Raw genomic sequence first — 22,014 nt, 5'->3', positions numbered from 1 at the left:
AAGCGACTTGATCGCGAAGGAGGTCGAGAGGACATTTCCTCGCATGCGACCTGGGGTGACCTTTGTCCTTATAGTCAGCGACCTGGATTTGGGTATCCAGTGCTGTAATTATGATTCCGACCTAGATGGAATCCTCGACCTGTTTACACTTAGCAGCTTTTAAGAGGATAAATGGTTCGCGGCTTCGCGGCTGATGTCTATTGAGGTCGAAGGATCACATCGCTTCGAAACCGACGTGAGACTAGGTTGAAGAGTTATGTTGCTTCGCGACTTACAAAACAGAGTATTTTTCATAATGACCTCTTCAGATGTTATCCGTTGCACTTTTGCAGCGGATATATTAAATGAAGCACATTTTACTTTGACAGACATGTCTTAAGCGTAATAAGTGCCAGCCATGCGCATTAAATGCTAGTCATGCTGAAACGACATTCCCTAATAGAGCATTAAATGTGGACATGGGCGCATTAAATGCGGAGGAGGGAAAACGTGCTGTTGCTTGAGTGTTTCAATGGAAGGGGATGACGGTCTGATTTCTCAAGGCGTGACGGCCACTCTTCCTCATTGATTCGTGACACGTGGTCGCGATTAATGGTCAGATGTGTTTTCCGCCCAAATGTCGTTTGACTTCAGGAAACCAAAGCGCCACTTCCTCAACTATATAAACCTCAAGCCCTCTTCAGGCAAAGTCACAGTACTTTCACTCTCAAAGAGAGCAAGAGACTTTCACGAATTTTGACTCTTTGTCTTCCAGAATGGTGGTTGTTTGATATTCGGAGGCAAAACAGTCCATCTGTCTCATTTCAAGAGTTAATAACGATTCCCTTCTCCTATTTTTGGTTTGATTTTGTCGGTAGCTCATCGGAGATGGAATATCCTTCGATGGGTCATATCCATTGATGGTGGCCCTTTAAGTATTCTGTTAGGGTTTAAGGGAGGAAATATTTATTTTTCTCCTCCACGTCATCATACGAAATAGCGTACGGGGACTGAATGGTTCCCTGCTTGTCGCTTTTGTAGACCTCGGGATGATGGACCGCCCAATTACCAGAGTCGAGGAAGGTACCAGTTCGTCCGTGCAGGATGCTCCTGTGGGCCCCACTCGAGAGATTTTCTTAGTACTTACTGATGAAGAGCTCAAAAGGGTGGTAGATCAGTACGCTATCAGCGTGGAGGTCTTTCACGATAGGACACACACAGCTCGGTATCTGCCACGAGGGTTGGCCATGATCTCTAAGGACATTTTCAAGGGTGGGGGGGTTGATCCCTTTCCACCCCTTTGTCAGGTCGGTCCTCAATCATTTCGGGATCGCACCAATGCAGCTCACACCGAATGCATACATGATTATCGTTGCCATGTACATCGCGTGCCGTGAGAATGGGCTAGGCGAGCTAACCGCGGTAGAACTCGGTTGCTTATATATTCTAAAAAAGAGCAAAGACAAAGATCCCTACTACTTGTCTAGGCGAACTCTACTACTTGTCTAGGTGAACTACCATAGAAGTGGGGATACACAGTTACCCGAGTAACGTAGGACCGTATGAGACGAAGTTCTTTTTCTTTCGTCACGACGGCATTTGTTGCTTCCTGGAGCCGAGTAGGTTCTTTTTCCTTTCGAATTTATTGACTTGATTTGTCCTTCGCTAACGAGTTGTTCATTTTTCTGGCAGTTAACAAAACGAACCAGCTTAGAGCTGCTCGTGGACCCGGACAGAATCACGACCTTTGGTTTTCTATCCGAAGCAAATCGCGACGCGAGGCTGCTCATGACAACTACAAATTTGTGGAGGTACGGCTTCTTCAACCGAGATGTGGCCTTAGAGACCCCGCCGAGTAAGTTTTTTGACTTCTTTTATACTTTTCGCGTAGGGAGCTGTTTTACTAACGGTGTTCGCATGCAGCGATCATGCCTCCTAGAGTGCCCAAGTCACCACGACCAAGGTAATTTTCCTTCCCCCGAAGGGGTACCACCGGACCGGCTGGAATGGCTCCCAGCGGTCCCTTCGGTGGGGGCACATCGGTAGCCAATCCGACCCGAACTAAGGGCACTGCTTGCCCTAAGCAAAAAACCACGACCCAGAGGCTTAAAAAAAGGAGATAGATTCAGACCGAAGTGTCAGAGTCTGAACCAGAGGGTTTGGGCATCCAGCCCGAGAGGTCGCAACCCTACCAAGCATTCTGCTCGGGAGGGCCAGCTAGGGGTACAACCGGTATCTCTATCGCCTCTGGGGGTCAGCAGGTAGGACAACAGGCGACCGCGGTCCCCGGGAGGAGGTCAGGAAAAGAACTGGCAGGGGGGACTTTACCCACTACGGGCACCGACACCCCGGTCCTGGAGTCAATGGGACAGCTACCAGACCATCTACAGCTGGTGGTCTTTGCATTGCTTGAATGCGAGCTTGTGGAGGCTTTCGAGCAGTTCGTGGCTTCCGTTACCATGGACCTGATGACCACGTCCTTTCACCACCTGAGCCAGGTAAACGAGCTACCCTTGGCGAGGACATTTGCTTATGTGATATAAATAACTTCATTCTCTTCGCTATGCAGATCCTGTTCTCTATGCACTTGTCCCTGCAGAAGGTCCAGCTGGGGCCTGCCGAGGGATTGGTGGAGGTAAGGGAAGAGAATGCACGACTTAAGCGAGAGTTAGAGGTCGCGCGAGCAGATAGGGACTCATCCATTATTCAGGCGAAGCAGCATTTGTCCGAAAGGGATGCTGCACTTCACGCGGTGGACTTTCAGAAGTCCGAGCTGGAGAAGCATAGCGAGGAGGTGAAGGACCTCCAGACTACCATGGCCAAACTCACCAGGGAGGCTGGCGAGAAAGACTAGGCACTGCAAACGACCTATGAGAGGGCCATGCGAGCAGAAAAGGATAGGGACGAGTTGTGGAAGAATACTGAGAAACAGCGGTCAGCACTTGAGGCCGAGCTCCACTTCACTTGAGGCTGTGTCACTTCGCTAACTGCAGAGATACAGCAGAAAGAGGCAGAGATCAAGAATAGGGCTACAGAATTGACAATTTAGTCCATCTTTGCCCTTCTTTCGAGGAATCCTGAGATAGATCTGTCCGACCTCCCTGACGAGTACCGAAACGAGCTTGCTTCCATGGCATAGGCTGAAGCTAAGGAAATGGCTTGGGGACCTAACCTGGAAGAGGAACAGCCTAAGCCCGCTCCAGAGGAGCCCACGCCCGATCAGGCGGTCAGCGACCAGCCTGGGGATGAGGATCAGTGATCCGCTTCTCTTGTTTTCTCCCTTTAGGCTTATGTACTTTTCCCTTTCATGAATAAAGATATTGTTTTTCACAATCTTTAATGAGTATTTATGATTTCTGCATTCTTTACATATGAGATCACATTCTAACTGTTTATAATAGTATTGGTACAAATTTATACGAACAGAATTGTATACATGGGAAAATGATTACAAATGAACAGAATTGTACACTTGCTATTACAGATTGCAAAAATTAAGATCGACCTTTACAAGGAAATAATTGAGTTCGGAGTTACTGATAATAAGGTCGGAGATGCTCAGCATTCCAAGCTCGGGGTACTTCAGAACCATTCAGCCTTTTTAAATGGTAAGTCCCCGGTCTTATAACTTTGGCGATGCAGTATGGGCCTTCCCAGTTTGATCCCAAAACTCCCGCACTTGGTTCTCTAGTACCGAGAAGAACTTCCTTCAAAACAAGGTCGTCGACCTAGAAGTCTCTTCTTCCGACCTTAGAGTTGAAGAACCTTTTCGTGCGTTGCTGGTAGGCTGCTATTCTTAGCTGAGCCTTGCTGTGATGTTCTTTAACTAGGTCCAGACTTATGCGCATAAGCGCTTCATTGTCGGCTTCGTTGTACAGGTCCCTCCGAAGTGAACCGGTTCCTACCTCCACAGGGATCACCACTTTGCAGCCATATGCTAGCGAAAAAGGGGTTTCTAAGGTAGAGTTTCTCGGAGTTGTTCTGTATGCCCATAGGACTTCGGGAAGGTCGTCAGCCCAATTCCCCTTGGCTACGCCAAGTTTTGCTTTCAAAGTGTGCTTGATGGTTTTGTTGACAGCTTTAACCTGACCATTTGCTTGTGGTCTTGTGAATGAGGCAATTTTTTTATGGATACCCACCTCGTCGCAAAACTGCTTGAACTCCTCATTGTCGAACTGTTTACCATTGTCTGAGATAAGGGTATGAGGAATACCATAGTGGCACACAATGTTCTTGAAGAAGAAATCATTGAGCTTTTTGGTCATGATCGCGGCTAACGGTTCTATTTCGACCCACTTGGTGAAATAATCCACCGCGACCACGGCATACTTGACTCCCCCTTTACTAACTGGCATGGGACCGATGAGATCGATTCCCCACATGGAGAATGGCTAAGGGCTGGTCATGGTTATCAACTGGTGGGAAGGAGCTCGCGGTATGTTCGCAAACCGCTGGCACTTGTCATACCTTTTGACAAAGTTGTAGGTGTCCTCTTGGATTATGGGTTAGTAGTACCCTTGACGAACAACTTTGTTGGTGAGAGATCGTGCGGCGGTGTGATTACCACAGATCCCTTCATGTATCTCCCTCATGATGTAATCTGTCTGTTCGCTGGTTACACATCGGAGAGAAGGGTGCTAAACCCTTGCCTATATAGTCGGTCTCCAATGAGGGTGTAACGAGCAGATCTTATTCGCAGGGTCCTTGCCTCGACCTTGTCGTTGGGCAAGGTCCCATCTCTGAGATACTGAAAGATAAAGGTCATCCAGAAAACTGATTTTGTTACATTCACGGCCTGTTCGATCGGGCTAACACTGGGGGTCTAGATGAACTGAATAGGAATGCTTTCCGGTGCATCTGAATCCAATGACAAGGCTATCCTTGCCAAGGCATCTGCCATAGAGTTGCTATCTCTAGGAATTTGTGTGATGGTGAAGTGCTTGAACGACTCGAGCGCGCCCTTAGCTTTCTTCAAATAGCTGATCATGTTTTCTTCCTTGGCTTGGTACTCCCTCAAAATCTGGTTAACGACCAGCATAGAGTCGTTGTGGATGCTGATCATGGTTGAACCCATTTCTCTGGCCAACCGCAATCCAGCGAGTAGAGGTTCATACTTGGCCTCATTATTGGTCGCCTTAAAACCGAATTGGAGAATGCCATGAATGCGAGTCCCTTCGAGACTCAAAAGGAGAAGACCTACCCCGACCCTATTTCTGTTCGATGATCCATCGACGTAGAGGCTCCAGGTCGATAGATTTTAGGCAGTTTCCTGAATGAATTCATTGACTGTTGCTCCGACTCATTCGTCGGATGATATGAGAATTCTGATATGAAGTCGGCAACGGCCTGCCCTTTGATGGTTGCTTTCAGTCTGTACTTCAGATCGAACTAACTTAATTCCATGGCCCATTTAAGCAACTTACCCGATGCCTCTAGTTTCTTGAGGACCTACCTAAGTGGGTAATTGGTCATTACATAGATCGTATGGGCATGGAAGTAAGGTCGAACTTTCTGGAAACGATCAGTAGGGCATAAGCTAATCGTTCCATTTTCGGATACCGTATCTCAGCATCCAACAGACACTTGCTCACATAATACACTGGCCATTGGACCCTGTTCTCTTCCCGATCTGTTCGGAGAACATCTGGTTAATCAGCTGCTGGTAAGTCACGCCAGCGTTCTTGAGGCTGAAAGCCATAACCTTGTAGCAATACAGCTCCCGATCTATAACAAAGGAGGTATGCTCTTCGTCTGGCACGTATATCAGAATTTGATTGTATCCCAAGTACGCGTCCATACAACTCAGTAGCTTGTACTCGGAGGTGACATCCACAAGCTGGTCGATCTTGGGCTGGGAAAAACTATCTTTTGGGTATGCTTTGTTGAGGTCGGTGAAGTTGACACAGGTCCGCCATTTTCCGTTGGGCTTCTTTACTAGAACCGAGTTGGCAACCCAGATCGTATAGAGCGCTTCTCAGATGGATCTATTCCGAAGGAGATTATCTACCTCATGCTTCAAGGCAGCATATCGCTCCAGATCCATCGCTCTTTTATTCTAGCAGACTGGCTTGGCTTGGCTTCACTGTCGATGTTCAAGGCATGGAAAATAATATTCGGGCTAATCCCGACCATATCTACATGTGACCATGCGAACACATCAATATTTTCTCTAAGGAAGTTGGTCAGTTCGGTAGTGAGCTGGGGGTTGAGATTGCTCCCAATCCTCAACACTCTGCTCAGCTCGCTCTGGTCGACCAACACCTCAGATAGATCCTCAACTGGCCCACTGGAAGGGTATTCCTGAATATGAGGATCCATATTATCCTCGGCTGGGCCAGGCTGCGGCTCGATTCGGCTGATCGCCATTGCCTGTCGGGGAATTCCGCGCGAGATGCCCTTCCCTTTGCACGCCATCTGCACTACCCTTACATAACAATTGCAAGATATGTGCTGGGATCCGCTAACTTCCCCTATCCCTGTCGGGGTGAGGAACTTCATCTTGAGATAGTATATCGAAGTGACCGCCTTGAAGTTTCTTAATAGAAATCACCCCAGGATGCCGTTGAAAGCAGACGGGCAATCTACTACTAAGAATTCAGTTACTTTGGTCACCTCGTCAGAGTCACCCAGTGTGACTGGAAGCAAGATCGTTCTTTTGGGGATTAGGTGGTCCCTTGTAAATCTGTATAGAGGGATCGAGGCGGGCTTCAGGTCGGCCTCGTCCAAGTTCATTCTTTTGAAAGCTGTCTGGAACAGGATGTTCACAGCACTTCTGTTGTCCACCAACATTCTGTGGACGTCGAAGCGCCCTATCAGGGACGTGATCACAAGAGCGTCGTCATGGGGATGATGTAACTGAACTGCGTCCTTTTCGGAGAAGGTAATTTCCTCCTCCTTGCTAACCTTTGGTGGTCATCGTGTCGTGTTCATCACACTGATGGGATCGTGATGGGTTACGCAGGCATATCTTTCTTGGGCACCTCACGAGTTCCCCGCGAGGTGCGGTCCCCAAAGATCATTCCGACGCTACATATACCCTTGCGATCACGATGCTTCTTTCCTAGTTCCCCTTGATTTTTCTCCCGCATGGGAGTGAAGTCATCAATATAATCTTTGAAATGCCCCTGCTTGATGAGGTCATCGATTGCCTGTTTGAGAGCTCGGTACTCATCGGTGTGATGCCCATTATCCCGATGAAAGCGACAATATTTTTTACTATTTTTGGCTGATGGGGAATTTTTCATGGGCTCAGGCTCTCCAAGCAGGCCAGCTTCTTCTGACTTGTCAAGAATAGCCGATACAGACGTATTCAAAGGCATATACTGATTCCTGTTGCGATCGCGATGAGGAATTGGAGCATAAGACTTTTTGGGCTCGAACCGTGGCTTCTTTCCTTTTCGTTGATCGTCATTAGCCCATCTGCGATCAACTCTCCTACTTTCCCCCCGACTAGGCGCACTACTTGAAGTGTCAGGGTCGCAATGGTGGAGCACCGCCACGGAGTTTTTAATACGGAGGTACTTCTCCGCAAGGTTGTAGAAGCAGATGAGGGAAACATCATCCTCAGCCTATAGCTCTTTCCACAGGTCAGTCTGTGGGCGAACTCCACTATAATGAGAGTCCGAATAGACTCTTCGGGAGTGTGAGCTACCTTATTAAGTTCTCTATGGAATCGGTCGATGTAGGACTGGAGGAATTCATCCCTCTCTTGCCTTATGTTGCTGAGGTAGCTTAAAGGCATTGAAAACTTTCGGTTCGCTTTGAAGTGTCTCAAGAACGTCATGTTCATCTGAGGCCACGAGCTGATCGACCCCACTGGGAGCGACCTGAACCATCGTTTGGCATGAGAGGTTAGGGTTACTGCCAAACAACGATACTTTGCCAAGTCTGAAACCTGGTAAAGCTCCATCAGGTCGTTGAATTCGTATAAGTGATCTTGCGGATCAGAATTTCCATCGAACGCCCGTATATCGAGCATTCTAAATCTTGGCAGGAGAGGGGCGGCTAATACCGCTGGAGAGAAGGGAGACGCTGCTGCGACCTGCCCTTGCTCGTTTTGCTGAGCTTTTAGTTGATCTAGAGCTCGCTGTAGCTCCTCAATCTGAGGCAGCGGAGCTATCTGGGGATTGCTTTCCCCCATGCGAGTTCAAGCCCTGCGATTGCGATTGAGGAAAGTCTGGAGGTCGGATTCCTCTTCGCCTTGGCCGGCAGTTCCGGTCGCCTTTGACACACGCTGGCTAGAGTCGTGTGATGGTGATGAATGGTGCAGGGAATTTTCACGACCTTCGTGGTGGTACGAACCACCCCGTGAAATGTGGGAACCTCCCGCACGATGACGATCGGGATCGTTATTCTGGCGATGATGAGAATCGTCCCGCTTAGCACTTTTATGGGAGTGCTCATGTGACGTGGCGTGGGAAGGCTCGGGATGCGACCTTTCATCGAGCTTTAACGCCACAGGTATTCTATTCAGGACGTGGTTGGTGTTTGCCGGCCTTTTGGAGCCCTTAGGCCTGTTGTTCGCCACTTGCTTACCCTTCCTTTGATGCTCTTTCACGTGACCTGTAAGTGTTTTTTGCGATTGCACCACACTATTTGATTCGGGTGGTATGCCCCGGTCCAAACGGTCCAACCTTTGGTTAACGGTTTGGAGAGTATTGTTGAACCTCTCCAGGTAGCTCATGATGGCAGGGTCAAGTTGTGAGCTTGAAGGGATATCCCTCATGGCATTTTGTGGAACTGAGGGCACCTCGGGAGAAGTGTCTTGTACCTGGGGATCTCCTCAGCAACATGATTGGTTCGCTCAGGTTCGAGTCAGCTAGTCATTTGCTGTTGTAGGACCAGTTAAACAGAGATTCTCCTGATGAAGGACGAATACTATATTAGGCCCCTCCTTCTAGCGCTAAACTGTTGTTGCATGATCTTGACACCAACTAAACACACATGTGAAATGCTGAGCTGGCCCAGAAGACACACGTGAATGGGGGATTAAGAATGTAAATGGTGTAAAGATAATGTTTAAAGTGGTTCGGATGCTTAAACAAGCGAATCCTACGTCCACTGATATTGTATTTATATTTGGAAGATCAGGCCGCGACTTAGCGAGCTGACTATAGAGTGTTGAGAATACAAATGAGAGAGAGAGAATAAGCTATTACAGAGAGAAGATAGCTAATCAAGAGTAAAAAATGAGCCAATCCCCCAAACAAGAGAGAAGCTCTCTATTTATAGTGGGATACATTGAGGTAATGATTACTGAATCCATAAAAAGGGGTCAGGTACAATGCAAATCCTTCTTTGCATCCCGTTATCCACCTACTTGTATGATTTCCTCGTTTCATGCAGGGATTGGACACGTGGACGGCCTCCAGCCTCTCAACAGTCTGGCGTGCACCCACTGCACTGGTAGGAGCATGCTGCTCACGCCAACATGCGACGTGGTCGCGCCTGACTGGCTGTAGGATCTGCCTAGACTCTGACCATTTGTGCTAACTGGGCTCTGCATCAGCTCTACTTTTCCAGGCATAACAGTTATCATAAGTTGTCTAGTTGTACCTTTCTATGTATTCAAAACCAGATTCCTCATCAACAAATATCAATAATACTTTATGAATATACTTTTTTATATAAGTTCTTTTATACAAACTACGTGTTTTAAGGTGATTAAATGATTTTAAATTAAAAATAAATTAAAGTAATTTACTTGTCAAATATGAAGGTTACAACCGTTTTGGATCAATAGTTAAATATTAGCAAATAACATTTTCAAGTCATGTGCCATAAGGATGAAGGCATCAACATCACTTACCGCTTGAATAGTTTTAACTGAGATTGGGAGGTCAGAGTTGCAGGGATCAGCCTGAAGCCAATCCACAAGTTCTTCTCCACACGTGTCACCATTTGTCCAATACTCATTTCTTTGATTGCCACCGTCACTCCTCGACGTGTAGCTCCAAAGCCTGCCTTGCACCACAAAGATCATCTCATCAATTGCGTCTCCCTCTCGGATAATACGACTGCGCCGAGGAAAGAAAACTGGCCTGACATGTTCACGCAGAGCATTCATTTTTTCTTCACTCAACCCTTTAAATTGTTCTACCAATTAATGCACATACAAGAATCAGAATAGAATGAGAATGAGAACGAGAACAAGACTGAGATTCAAAGTCATAGGTCCAAACTCACTTTTTCGAGTAGATCTTTACAGAGTTCGTAACTCATTTTTCTTCTGAGTTTCTCAGGAAGGCCATTGAAAATAATTTCTATATTAACGGCTTTAATTTCCCCCAATACATCATAGCGGTAAATCTGATTCTTAAAATGAGATTTAAGATCCTCAGGAAGATTTTCAAAAGGCTTCCATCGCTTTATCTCTCCCAACTTCTGTATCCGGGCCCATCCTTCATCTTCAGCTTGCAGAGATTGCTGTTTCATGTTATGTTTTTGGTTATTTTTAGCAAAATTATGAGTGATAAGACATAGGAAAAGGATTTACCAACCTGCAATTTTCCAACCAGAAAGAAGAACAACACCACTGCAGTGTAGATAATACAAAGTACCATTATGTTTCCCTCTGGTTGATGAACTGTTCGGACGTTCTGACCAAAACTACTGCAAAATATTGAATTCAAATGTATGTATACATATATCAGATTATAATTAAATCAAGTGTTGATGAGATCATTATATTCATTTAACACGGATGTTAAAGTCCTATAATATGTTTATTATTGGTCCGCTGATTATAAACATTAAAAAACAAGATTCCAGTAAAACTTTCTCGTATAAGAAACAACCATGAAGATTTGTCTGGACTGAGTTGTGAAGTACTTAAAAATACCCTTTTACTTAGTAGTTTATTGGTATTATTTGTGAGATATTAGGTTTAAGTTGTGTGATTTGGCTTAATTATTTCATAAATGTCTTTATGGAATCATGAGTATGTTTTATGTATTTTCAGGTTATAAATGCTTAAAAATAATATTTAGATGAATAATTATGTTGGCGATGGAATTTGTGACAACTGAAAACAAGTGGTTTGAGATTCGGAGTTAAAATGAAGAAGTTACGACGTTTTGAAGATTAATTGCAAAATCTGGAAAATAGTTTTAAGTATTGAGCATGCCTTGGTATTTCAATGATATCTGGAGCTGTAGACCTCTTTTGGTGATGATTCTTGAAGCATTGGAAAGCTAACGGAAAGATCTATAATTCGTATGTTGAAGACTTTAGCAAATTCAGAAAGCTTCATACAAGAAAAAGAGCATCTTTGTGTGTAGCGGCACAAGTTCTACCCATGCCGTGGCACAACGATAGATGAAATTGAAGATTGTGCACATGCCGTAGCACATTTAACTCATGCCGTGACATGACGACGATTTCTAAAAAAATCTGGGTTTATGTAATTATGAATTTTTTGGATTTAATAGTTCTAATCTGAGTACAATTGTTGTAAACACACTCCTAAAACCCTAGCATTATAAATATATGTTTTTAGCTATTATTTAAGGGGAGAGAAGAGGATAGAGAGGAGATGAGCGCTATTTGTAAATTAAAACAACACATCTTGGGGTTTTGGTTCATCATCTAGGGAAGTTTTCTTTTATCTTTATCTTGAACTTATGTTTACAATGGTTGTTTATTTTTATTTTATTATAAACTAAATAAAGTTTCTAGGGCTAAGATGTAACCAAAGTTTATGAATATGTGTTGATTGATTATTGTTAATATTTGTTAAGCATTCTTTTCTAAGTTTTATTATGGTTCTTAATGCTTCAATTCTTTTGGTACCAAGAGTTGATTGATCTAATGGACTAAGTTAAGATTGAGAGATGATATCTAGTTGGTCTAATGTAATAAAACCATAGATTAAACTAATGCTAAAGATAGGTTACTGCAATTTATGAGGCTTTTGGTAAATTCTATAGAACGTAATGATCTCTTAAAACTTAGATCCAATTTAGAGATATCTTGGGTTAGTAATAAATGGTTAATCTGGTAATTGTTCGAAAGAAATTTATTAGAATTCTAGGGAGTTTGACATGTAGAAAAAGCTTAATAATTTTAACAATAATTATTAATACATAGGATTAAATTGGTGTGAAATCTGTGTCCTAGGTTTAGTCAAATTGTTTTATAACTAGCCTTTTATTTGATTTGTGATTCTTTTTCTTTTAGTTTTAATTGTTTTAATGTGTTAATTTATTCTTATAATTTTCGATTAATCAAATAGTAATAGGATAATTTATTTTGGTACTTGTTTGCTAGTAATTTTTTAGGGTTTGATATTCACATACTTATATTATATTACTTGTACGATTTTGTACGCTTGCGGAACCCCTGTCAAGTTGTTAAGCAAAACTATAGGTTTAAGAAAATGTGAAAGTCACATTTTGAGAATTTTTATCATAATATATACATATATATTCATACATCTGAAATCTAAGTGAAAACAAAGAACAATAATGGGTAGTTGCATAATTTCCATATTAGGAGATTATACTATCAATAATGGATAGGTCAGGGCTACCAAATGGAAACATATCACAAAAGTTAAGTAACCTAACACGATTAGTAAATGAATAAAGATAGTCTGACAAACGTATCTCACAAACTTTCTTTCACAAATCTAACGTGACTTTTATGAGTGGCCATTCCTCATGGAAGGAATAGCTTTTATGAACGGTCGTGTCTCACAGAAAGAATGTTGTTCTTCTCTAAGAAATGATCATTCCTTCCCTTATGCAACAGGTATGAAGGTACAAGGAACAGCTGTTCCTAGAAACAAACAGTCATTTCTTTATAAGAAACGATCATTCCTTATAAAAGAGCAATTGTTCTTAAAGACTAACGACAATTCTTTTATAAGGAACTATTGTTCTATTTTATGGAACAACAACTCCTTCTTCCATAAGAAGGAGTTGTTGTTCCATAAGGAATGGTTATTCCATTAATAAGGAACAATAATTCCTTATAGGAACGACCGTTCTTTATAAATGGAACAATAATTTCTTCATAAGGAACGACCGTTTCTCCCTAAAGAACAACCATTCATGTTTAGTCAAAGTCATCAGTTAACGTGGTAATGTCAACTCAATGACATGTTGGGTTTGTGAGTGAAAATTTATGAGATTCGTTTGTCAGCGTAGTATTAGCCCAAACATATTTTAATCATGTCCTGAGAAAATAAGTCAAATATGGTAAGACAATTCAATAAAGAATGATATCTGTGGTATCGTGGATCTGACGAACAACATGCGTTATTATGCACAAACCTGATATTCTGCAAGGCCCATCTGAAGAAAAACGTTATCTTCTCAGCATAACTCCTCTGCTGCAACATTCCAGATTGATGGGCTTCAAGAAATATTCCAAAATCATAGGGGGGTGTGGTATTTCTAGAGCAAAAATCATTAAGAAGATTGATTTCTTTTGGATTGTCATCACAATTGAAAATATCAATACTGCATGGTTTATGTTTTCTGCAGGTTTCCTTCCAGCATTTTGTCTCGGTGTATATGGCTCCGTTATACAACAAGCCTGCAAATAACTAAAACGCCAAAAAGATAATAGTTAATCTATATATAATCATTCTCTTCTACAGACGTCGTGATTTTTTTAAAATCCAAACATCTATCCCTGATGGTAGGAATACACCAAAATAAAAAAATTTCCTTTCTTGATGGAGGTAACTGGCTGAACTTTTGTCTTTACCATAGCTTAGAGAATGGATGTCAGATTTAAAGCAAAAAAAAAAAAAAACAAAAAAAAACAATTTAAGATGTCTGCGTCTGAGAATTTTCGTATGTAATTGTATGTCTAATCTATGAAATGAGACTCACATGACTGGCAGTTATGTAAAGGGAAAAGAAACTGAGCGTCCATCTAAAGAAGGCATCTCTACGGCGCCATGTTCTCCCCCATATATACATTAATTGAAAGAATCTTGACGCATGGTGCAATACTAGCACGAATTCTGCAATCCAAATACGCCAGCTCAACTTTCTTTGTAAAAGAAGAGAAATCATCATCACCTAGACAGTTTGGAGTCCACAACGGATATGAGATTAATTATATTTATGTAGGACAATATAAACAAAGATTAAATTTAATCATGTATAGCAAATATTTGCTATACATTAATGTAACAATTCAAACTTACACATATAGGGTGGACGAGATTGATGATAAATTTTAGTCACATGGCTTGGTTAGAGAATGTGATTGGGTTATATAAGAAACTTTAAAAAACTCAAAACTTTAGGAAACTCGAAAGAAAAATAATGTGCGAGAAACTCAAAGACATCAATATCATTTTATTGGATCGAAGTCCGTTTTTACGGTAAATATGTTATAGTATATATGACTAATGCTACATATACAGATGAATTCATCTTAGCTAGTATGTTTGAGTAATCCTACGTATACAAATTCATGCAGTCAGAAAATGATTAGACAAAGATTAAGAAGACTTTGCTGCGAAAGAGAGAGATTGCATGCCTTACCTGTGGAAGAGGAAGAATGTTCAATATGTTAAATAACCAGAAACACCTTTTTGTTATTACATCCCTTTCTAAATCTTCATACAGTTCGGCGAGCCGACGTCCATACGAGAGGACATATAAGAAATCAAAGATCGTAAGGAGAGCACAAATGATATATGGAGTCGTCCGTTCAAGTAAAATGCATTTTTTATCATCTCTAATCTCCAGAATGTATAAGAGGAAAGGATCCACCCATATGATGACACTGATTAATATTACAGCTGTTCTTTTCTCCGCATTGTGATAAAAAGTTTTCAGTTGTTCCTTAATGATCCACCAAGAAGGTAGGTTTTCTTGGGACTCTTTCGATCTCCAGTTTGTTTCATTTCGACATTTGTCAACAGAAAATTGGCCATGTGCACCATCACCTATATTCAAAGTCAAGTCGGGCCGCCTGATCAATGAATAAAAAATGTGCCATAAAGTTAGAAGCAAAAAATATGTCGACGAATACTGAATAGTAACTACAAATTTTGCAGTGAGTCAAATGGTCCAGAAATCCGGACCACAATTAGCAAAAAAAATCACTTACATGATCAACAATAAAAACACAAAATCTGATGAGCAACAGAAGCAATTAAACTTTTGATTTTTTTGCAAATTTGACTGGGCAAGCCTCTTTAAAGTGCAGGATTCTTTATTGTTTATTATATAAAAATAGATATATGCGTGTGAATATGGCAAGAATAAAGCTGTTTTATTTTTCCTTTTTAAAGCAAACTTTACGTACTACAGAAGTACCGTAAGTCAGATTCTATATAAAATATATAAAAACCCCTATTTTTAGTTGATATAATGTTTTATTATAGGGGATGATATATATATATATCGCTTTGGAAATATTTAAAAAATATATTTAGTTGATTCAAATAAATTGATGAATAATATGTTTAGTTGGGAGAATCAATGGATGAGTATGTTATATAGATTATTAAATTGTCCTCATTTTCAAATATTAATTTAATATTATTTTTTCAGTCATTTCTTTTACCCCCTGTATTTGAAATTTTGCTAAAACACATCAGCTATATAAAACTTTAATTTGTGGTAAAATAACCCCCACCCACCCCAAACCACTGCCAACTACCACCGTCGACAGTCCACGGAATGGCGCAGACTGGTCGTATATGGTCGGTTGTACACCAGCAAAGCCATTTTCGATCATTAATCACAAATCCATGACTATTTCACGGCCAGATCTATGGCCATTTCAGGCCAGATCTATGGCCATTTCAGGCCAGATCTATGGCCGTGAAACGACCATAGAAATACCATATCTGACCATTTCTGGCTGTGATCCATGGCCGAAAAAAGCCTTATCAGTGCACGACCAGTCAAATCCCGTTGGTCGTGCACCATTATGGCCAATGACATCGGCGGCTGGTGGTGGTGAGTAACAATCGACGGTGGTCTTGGGTGGTTGGGGGTATTCTATTAACTTGTAAACTTTTTTATGGTTGTGGTGTTTTAGCTAATTTGTCAAATGTAAGGGATTGAGTAATTGTTATTTGGTAGACATTTGAGGGTAATTGTGTTCGAAATGATATTTAATTAAGTGCAAATAGGTATTAAAAAAAAGATTGCCTAGTAATGTTTTAATCTCGGCCGAGGGGGTTATCGGATAACCCCTAACATTACCAATAGTAAATACTATTTGCAATAAAAGATTTTTATTATATTTTATTACTTACAAACCAAATACCAAAATCTAGCCAAATAAATTAAGATTATTGCTGTTATCTTATATACCCTGATCCAAATACACCCTAAAGAGTTATATAAATAATAGCCGTAAGTTCCAAAGACTTTCCAAGACAGGTGAAAAGGGTCCTAATTTATTTATTTATTTTATCATTAGAGTTTGAGCCCGTCAGATGTTGTTCAGAAAGTGTTCTCAATTTTGTAAACCTTAATAAATCTTTAAATTTGGTTATGGTATTAATTTAATTTGGGACTTTGCATAAAGTGTATTATCATGCACAAAGAAAGAGAATTTAACACATTAACATCAAATAATTGGCAAGAACACTTAACATTAAAATTTTAATTATCATGCACTTTCTCCAAAAGCTCTTTTATATAATATCGAACCATGCACTCAAAATTATTTTTATTTCAAATTCTGTAAAAGCAGTAACAACTCTTCGATATTTAATACTTTCATAATAGTGAATGAATTTAATATTAGTTCATTTTGACTCAAAAGCAGGGGATGTATTAAAAGTAATTCAATTTAGAACCACCTCGAATTTTGTACAGAAAAAAGAAGTGATTCCTTCCAATCATTTGATTCCTTCCTTTTGCCAAGTTTTCAGATTTGGCATATTATGCTTGATACTTTCCTCGCAGTTTCACGTTTAATTTTTTTTTTTTTTTTTTAGATAATTAAGGTATCCTCGAGACTACGAAACATTTTACAATCCCAACAAATCAAGATAATTATAAAAATATGATAGATGTCTTTCTTGCGAGACATATTATACTTTCAAGTCTCATTGTTCTCGATACTTTCCTAGCAGTTTCACCTCACTTTCAAGTCTTGTTGTTCTTGATACTTTCCTTGTAGTTTCACCTCACTTTCAAGTCAAGTATCCTTGTAGTTTCACCTCACTTTCAAGTCTCATTGTTCTTGATACTTTCCTTGCAATTTCACATTTAATTTTTTTCTTTTTTTTAGGTAACTGATGTATCCTCGGGACAACAAAATACTTACAAGCCCAATAAATCAAGGTAATTGCACGATTTAAACACAAGATCCTCTGGATATAGATAACCCTAATGGCTAAAGGGTTTGCCATCTAGACACAATGGGAGAGGTGTTTAATGTTTAATTTTGGCAATGTAAACTTAGTAAATTAACATATATAACGCAAAAGTCTTTTAAGAGAAAAAGGGTTAATATCATTTACACCTCCTAAAACACAAACAACTAAGTTGAAAGAATAAAGAGTAATATGAAACTAAAAAACAGAAAACACATACAAATATAAATCAAGTAAAGAGAAAGAAGTATAAGTGCAATTTACTTTGGTTCACCCAATTAACAAAGCTACATTCAACAGACTCTCGTTTATAATTATGTAATTTACCTTATGATTTGCTATCACTCATACAAGAGAAAAGAATGCATCTGCGTGGCCCTTTATTGTTGAAGTGGTCGACAACTCCAACATAAGTTACCCCCATCAATTTGAAAATTTGCCACTTACATCGCATACCAATAAATTAGGATTGTATTCGAGCCGAGCTAAGCCAAGTTTTTGGCTAATCGAGCTCGACTCCAATGCTACAAGAACAAGCTCGAGTTCGAGCCCAAGCCTATCAACCTAGGAAATGAAGATCAAGTTCGAACTTGGTTTATTTGGAGGGTAATTAAGCTCGAATTCAAGCTAGCTTGGTCAAAGCTTGTTTGACCAAAGCCAACAATTAACCACTTGAAGTAAAATTGCTAACCAGTTTCCCATTTCATTACACTATTTGGCAAACACAACAACTGTACATGACTATATACCTCAAAAAATAGTTACTGTTGTGAATCATTTACCAGTTAGCATACTGGTTTTGTACGACATATTAAGTGAAGTGAACTAAAGTTTTAGTTTAGTTCACTTGACTTAATTAATCTTGAAGGTTGTGGCTATAGTTGGGCTATTTTCTGCCATAACCACTCTTTTTCCTACTTTTGCAAACAAATTCAATTTAGTTAGTTTCTCTTTTTTTCAAGTTCAACAAGCAAACCAAGTTCAGTTAGAACAATGTACTAAATTGAAGGTATATATTTGGCATAAAATTCTAAGAAAAATACTTGCACCTTATCTTATTAAATATAGTACTTATGAATGATAATATCTAGGGGTGTTCAAAAAAATGCAAGAATATTTATTAACTGAGAGAGTTATGGCGCTAACGCTTGATAATGCAACTGCTAGCACCTCGACAATTTATTTATTTGAAAATAGATTGGATCCTCGTGGTAAAGACATTTTTTTTTCACCAGAGATGTGCTTGCCACATCATCAATTTGATTGTTAAAGCATGTTTAAAAGCTATACATTTGAGGATTGAAATGGTGTGTGTGGCTATCAGATTTATCGCCGGTAGCAATTCAAGATGGACTGAATTCTGCAAAAATTGTCACTAAAAGGATCTGCTAATTGAACCAAAGATGTTATATATGGACATGCTTATCCGTTGGAACTCCACGTACCTAATGTTAGAAAAAAGTTATACCAACTGCAAGACAAATAACAGAGTTTGTCAACTGGAAGAACTATATGGGGGAAGTTGTCAACGAATCTGATTGGATGGTTTGCAAACTTTTTTTTTTATTTCTTAAAATTTTTTACGATTTCACTAATATATTAAGTGTTATTTATTATCCTACTACTAATATAGCGTCAGATATTTTACTTTGAATTTCTACAACTTTTGCTACATATAGATATAATCAAGATTTGCACGACATTGTTGTTCCAATGAAAAAAACACCAAAAATATTGGTTAGATATTCATTTTTATATGGATTAGGCCTTACTGTAGATCCTAGATTTAAATTAAGCGTATTTAATTGTACGGTTGCTAAGATAGGCCATAATTTACAATATGACTATAGTTCTTATTTGATAGACTTTAACAGAAAATTGGAAAACCTTTTTTCTTTGTATCAGACTAGGCACATTGGAGCATCCAACGCCAGCAGAGATGAGCAACAGGACCCTGATGAAGACCAAGGATGGCAAGGAATGAGCATATGGAGTTTTGTGGAACGCGGCAGCGGTGGTGGTGAAAGTAGCAGCTCGTACAACAACTTGGGCCAAATGAACTGCATCAGTACCTATAAATGGACATGTCCTACATGACCACAAAGGAGAAATGTGAGATGAATGTGCTTCAATGGTGGAACCACAATGAAGTCAATTCCCTACAGTAGCTCAAATGGCACGCGATATTTTATCTGTGTTAGTTTCAACAATTGCATCCGAGTCAACATCCTCAATTAGTGGTTGCATTGTTGAGGAGAGAAGATGTTCTTTAACCAGTGAGATGGTTGAAGTCATGACATGTTTATGGGATTGGACTCATGCAAATAGAAGAGATCAACAACATCTTGAAGATCCCAAACTACTCAATCTCTTCAGAGACACAGATTTGGAGGATGTAAATATTGTTGATGATGTTTATTAATAATTTAATAAAATCAAATTTATTTAATTGTTTATTTGTGAAGTGTGATTGTGTGAATATTATATTTATATTAAAATTAAATTATTATTATCTCCTTAAAGTTTAAATTAAAAACACCCTAAATTTATAACCAATTAATAATTAAGTCATTACTCATTAACATTTAATCACTCATTTATATTTAATTATTTATTTACTAACTAATTAAAAAATTTACAAATTATGCCTAAAAAATTACACAGACCCTATATATAATTTTGATTAAATCTCTAAATAGATAAAAAATAAAAGGGGTAAATAAAATTGTTTGGGCCCATGGGACCTGTCCGTGCCTTGAAAGGGCCCAAACCCAGGCCTGATTGGGTCTGGTCCCTGCCCACCTCTAGATTCTAATTCATTTTTATTTATGTATCAACTACTTGGATTAGACAACCAGCCATTATTAAATAACCCGCAAAAGTGGTTATTTCCCAAGTTTGAATTCTATAAGCATTAAGAGAATATTGCTGAATGTGTTATACTTGATGGATATCTCAATTAAGAAGCATTGTTAAATAACCGACAAAAACGGAAAAAAAAGTCAAACACCACAAAAACCCAAACGAACCTGCGCATGCCTGCTGCCACAGCCAATGACTGACGGGGATCAAACAATCTACTGAATTCCATCAACTGACGAGAGAGGAAGCTTAATCCCCAACATGCAGTTGCTGCTCTTTGTGAAATAAAAACAGGGAATTTTTTTTTTTAGTTTACGTTAGACCAATATTGCCAATCCGAAGCTCGTAGCCCAAATTAAAACCCATCTATTGGTCTCCTCTTTGTCTAGAGTGGAAAAGAATTGCCACGTCTTTCCATTATTCATTTTGAAGATTAAATTAAAACTAATCGTAATATGCTAGTTAAATTCCTCTGTAATATTTCAAGCTAAATTATGAGATCTCTGTTAAAGAAATTCTCTGCCAATTTGTTGAATATGGTGTATAATTCTCTTAGTCTTGACAGATTATTCTCCGCCAATATCTAATTTGGTTTAAAATTAGTTTATTGCAGAATTAAGATATTTAATAAAATTCTTTGAATAGAAAACGTAATTCTTTAATTAAAACGAATTAAGGTAAATCATTGTGTTTGTCTTTATTTTATACTTTAATTATGGTGTGTTTGATTTTCAGTTTCAACATATTTGAGTATTTGATCTTTAGTAAATTCGATATTGGATCAAGAGCGATTCGGTCGATTCTTTTCTTCTTGTATTAAAACTAGAAACTACATTCAATGGTGGATGATCACAATCATTTTCTTTGCTACCGTTGATAATCAGAATGTAATAAATATCCTGTAAATGTATGAATTTTATACAATATGATTGGTAGCAGATGTAACCGAAACAAATTCGACCTGCTTCTTGCTGACTTTATAAAGCATTTCCAACTTCCAAGACTCAACTAACATGTGATGACAGTTAAAGCATGCAGCAGTAAGCACTCCTCCATTACCAAAACTAGGCAATTCTCCCCCCACCAAAGATAAACCATGTTTAACTTCTGCTATTCATCACCATTAGAATTTAGATGCTTCCACCATCACATGACATGGTTGCTCATTATCATTTCTTGTGGATCTCGATTCAATGCAGCAAATCATGTGATTCCTCAAACTGACATATGCAAAAAACCAGAAATATCTTCTCTAAAACTGGAAACCCCTTTTGAATGCTTATAGTGTAGTTGATACGTACCCTTTCTTGGGGCAATTTAGCTCTTTAATTTAAGCTAGTGCGATTAGTCGACTGTGTTTCCGTATCTTCATGAGATATTAAGCACATATTTAAAGGGTGCTTAAATACAGAGGAGAGATCTTGGATCATAGAAAATGGTTCAGTTTCTCCTTCAGCTAAAAGCTTATTTGTCTTTTGTTATATCTAATTATCTTACTTAAAAGCTGCATAAGAATCCACTTTTGGTTAAATAATATTTTGGAATAACATCGGCTTCCATTATTATACAGAAGCACGATTACATTAGATTTAATCTATGTGGATTACACCTAAAGTTTATCAATTATTTTAATATTAAAATCCGAGATAATCTAGAGGACTAATCTAAACCCTCAGCTTTACACTGTTTTTAACCTTGATTTAAAAAACAACGTTAAAACCAATCAGAGCCATTTCTTTTCTCCAAGTTACGTGGAAGGGGAACAAGTCAAAAAGAGAAGATGAATGAATGAATGGTGATGGAGAGAGCTTTCACCATACAATACTAATATGTATGCGTAACCCACAAAAAAGTGAACCATGGTTAGG

At 39.5% G+C, this 22,014-nt stretch overlaps 1 protein-coding gene across 2 annotated transcripts; it reads right to left on the bottom strand.

The window, feature by feature from the left end:
- Nucleotides 1-9,215: 9,215 nt before the first annotated feature.
- Nucleotides 9,216-13,511, bottom strand: LOC116122085 (cyclic nucleotide-gated ion channel 1-like). 2 transcript variants are annotated; one of them, XM_031408000.1, is made up of 5 exons: nt 13,254-13,511; nt 10,479-10,590; nt 10,165-10,404; nt 9,788-10,078; nt 9,216-9,538 (listed from the first exon to the last, which is right to left on the bottom strand). In XM_031408000.1, the coding sequence occupies exons 1-5, from the start codon at nt 13,319-13,321 to the stop codon at nt 9,317-9,319; spliced, it is 933 nt and encodes a 310-aa protein (XP_031263860.1). In that variant the 5' UTR covers nt 13,322-13,511; the 3' UTR covers nt 9,216-9,316. The 2 variants fall into 2 exon arrangements, with proteins under 2 accessions (XP_031263860.1, XP_031263861.1); XM_031408001.1 differs by having other exon boundaries at nt 9,472-9,489.
- Nucleotides 13,512-22,014: the final 8,503 nt, after the last annotated feature.

Source organism: Pistacia vera, unplaced genomic scaffold (assembly GCF_008641045.1).
Source record: "Pistacia vera cultivar Batoury unplaced genomic scaffold, PisVer_v2 Contig1314, whole genome shotgun sequence".
NCBI lineage: Eukaryota > Viridiplantae > Streptophyta > Magnoliopsida > Sapindales > Anacardiaceae > Pistacia > Pistacia vera.
This window is presented reverse-complemented; position numbering and strand designations above follow the sequence as displayed.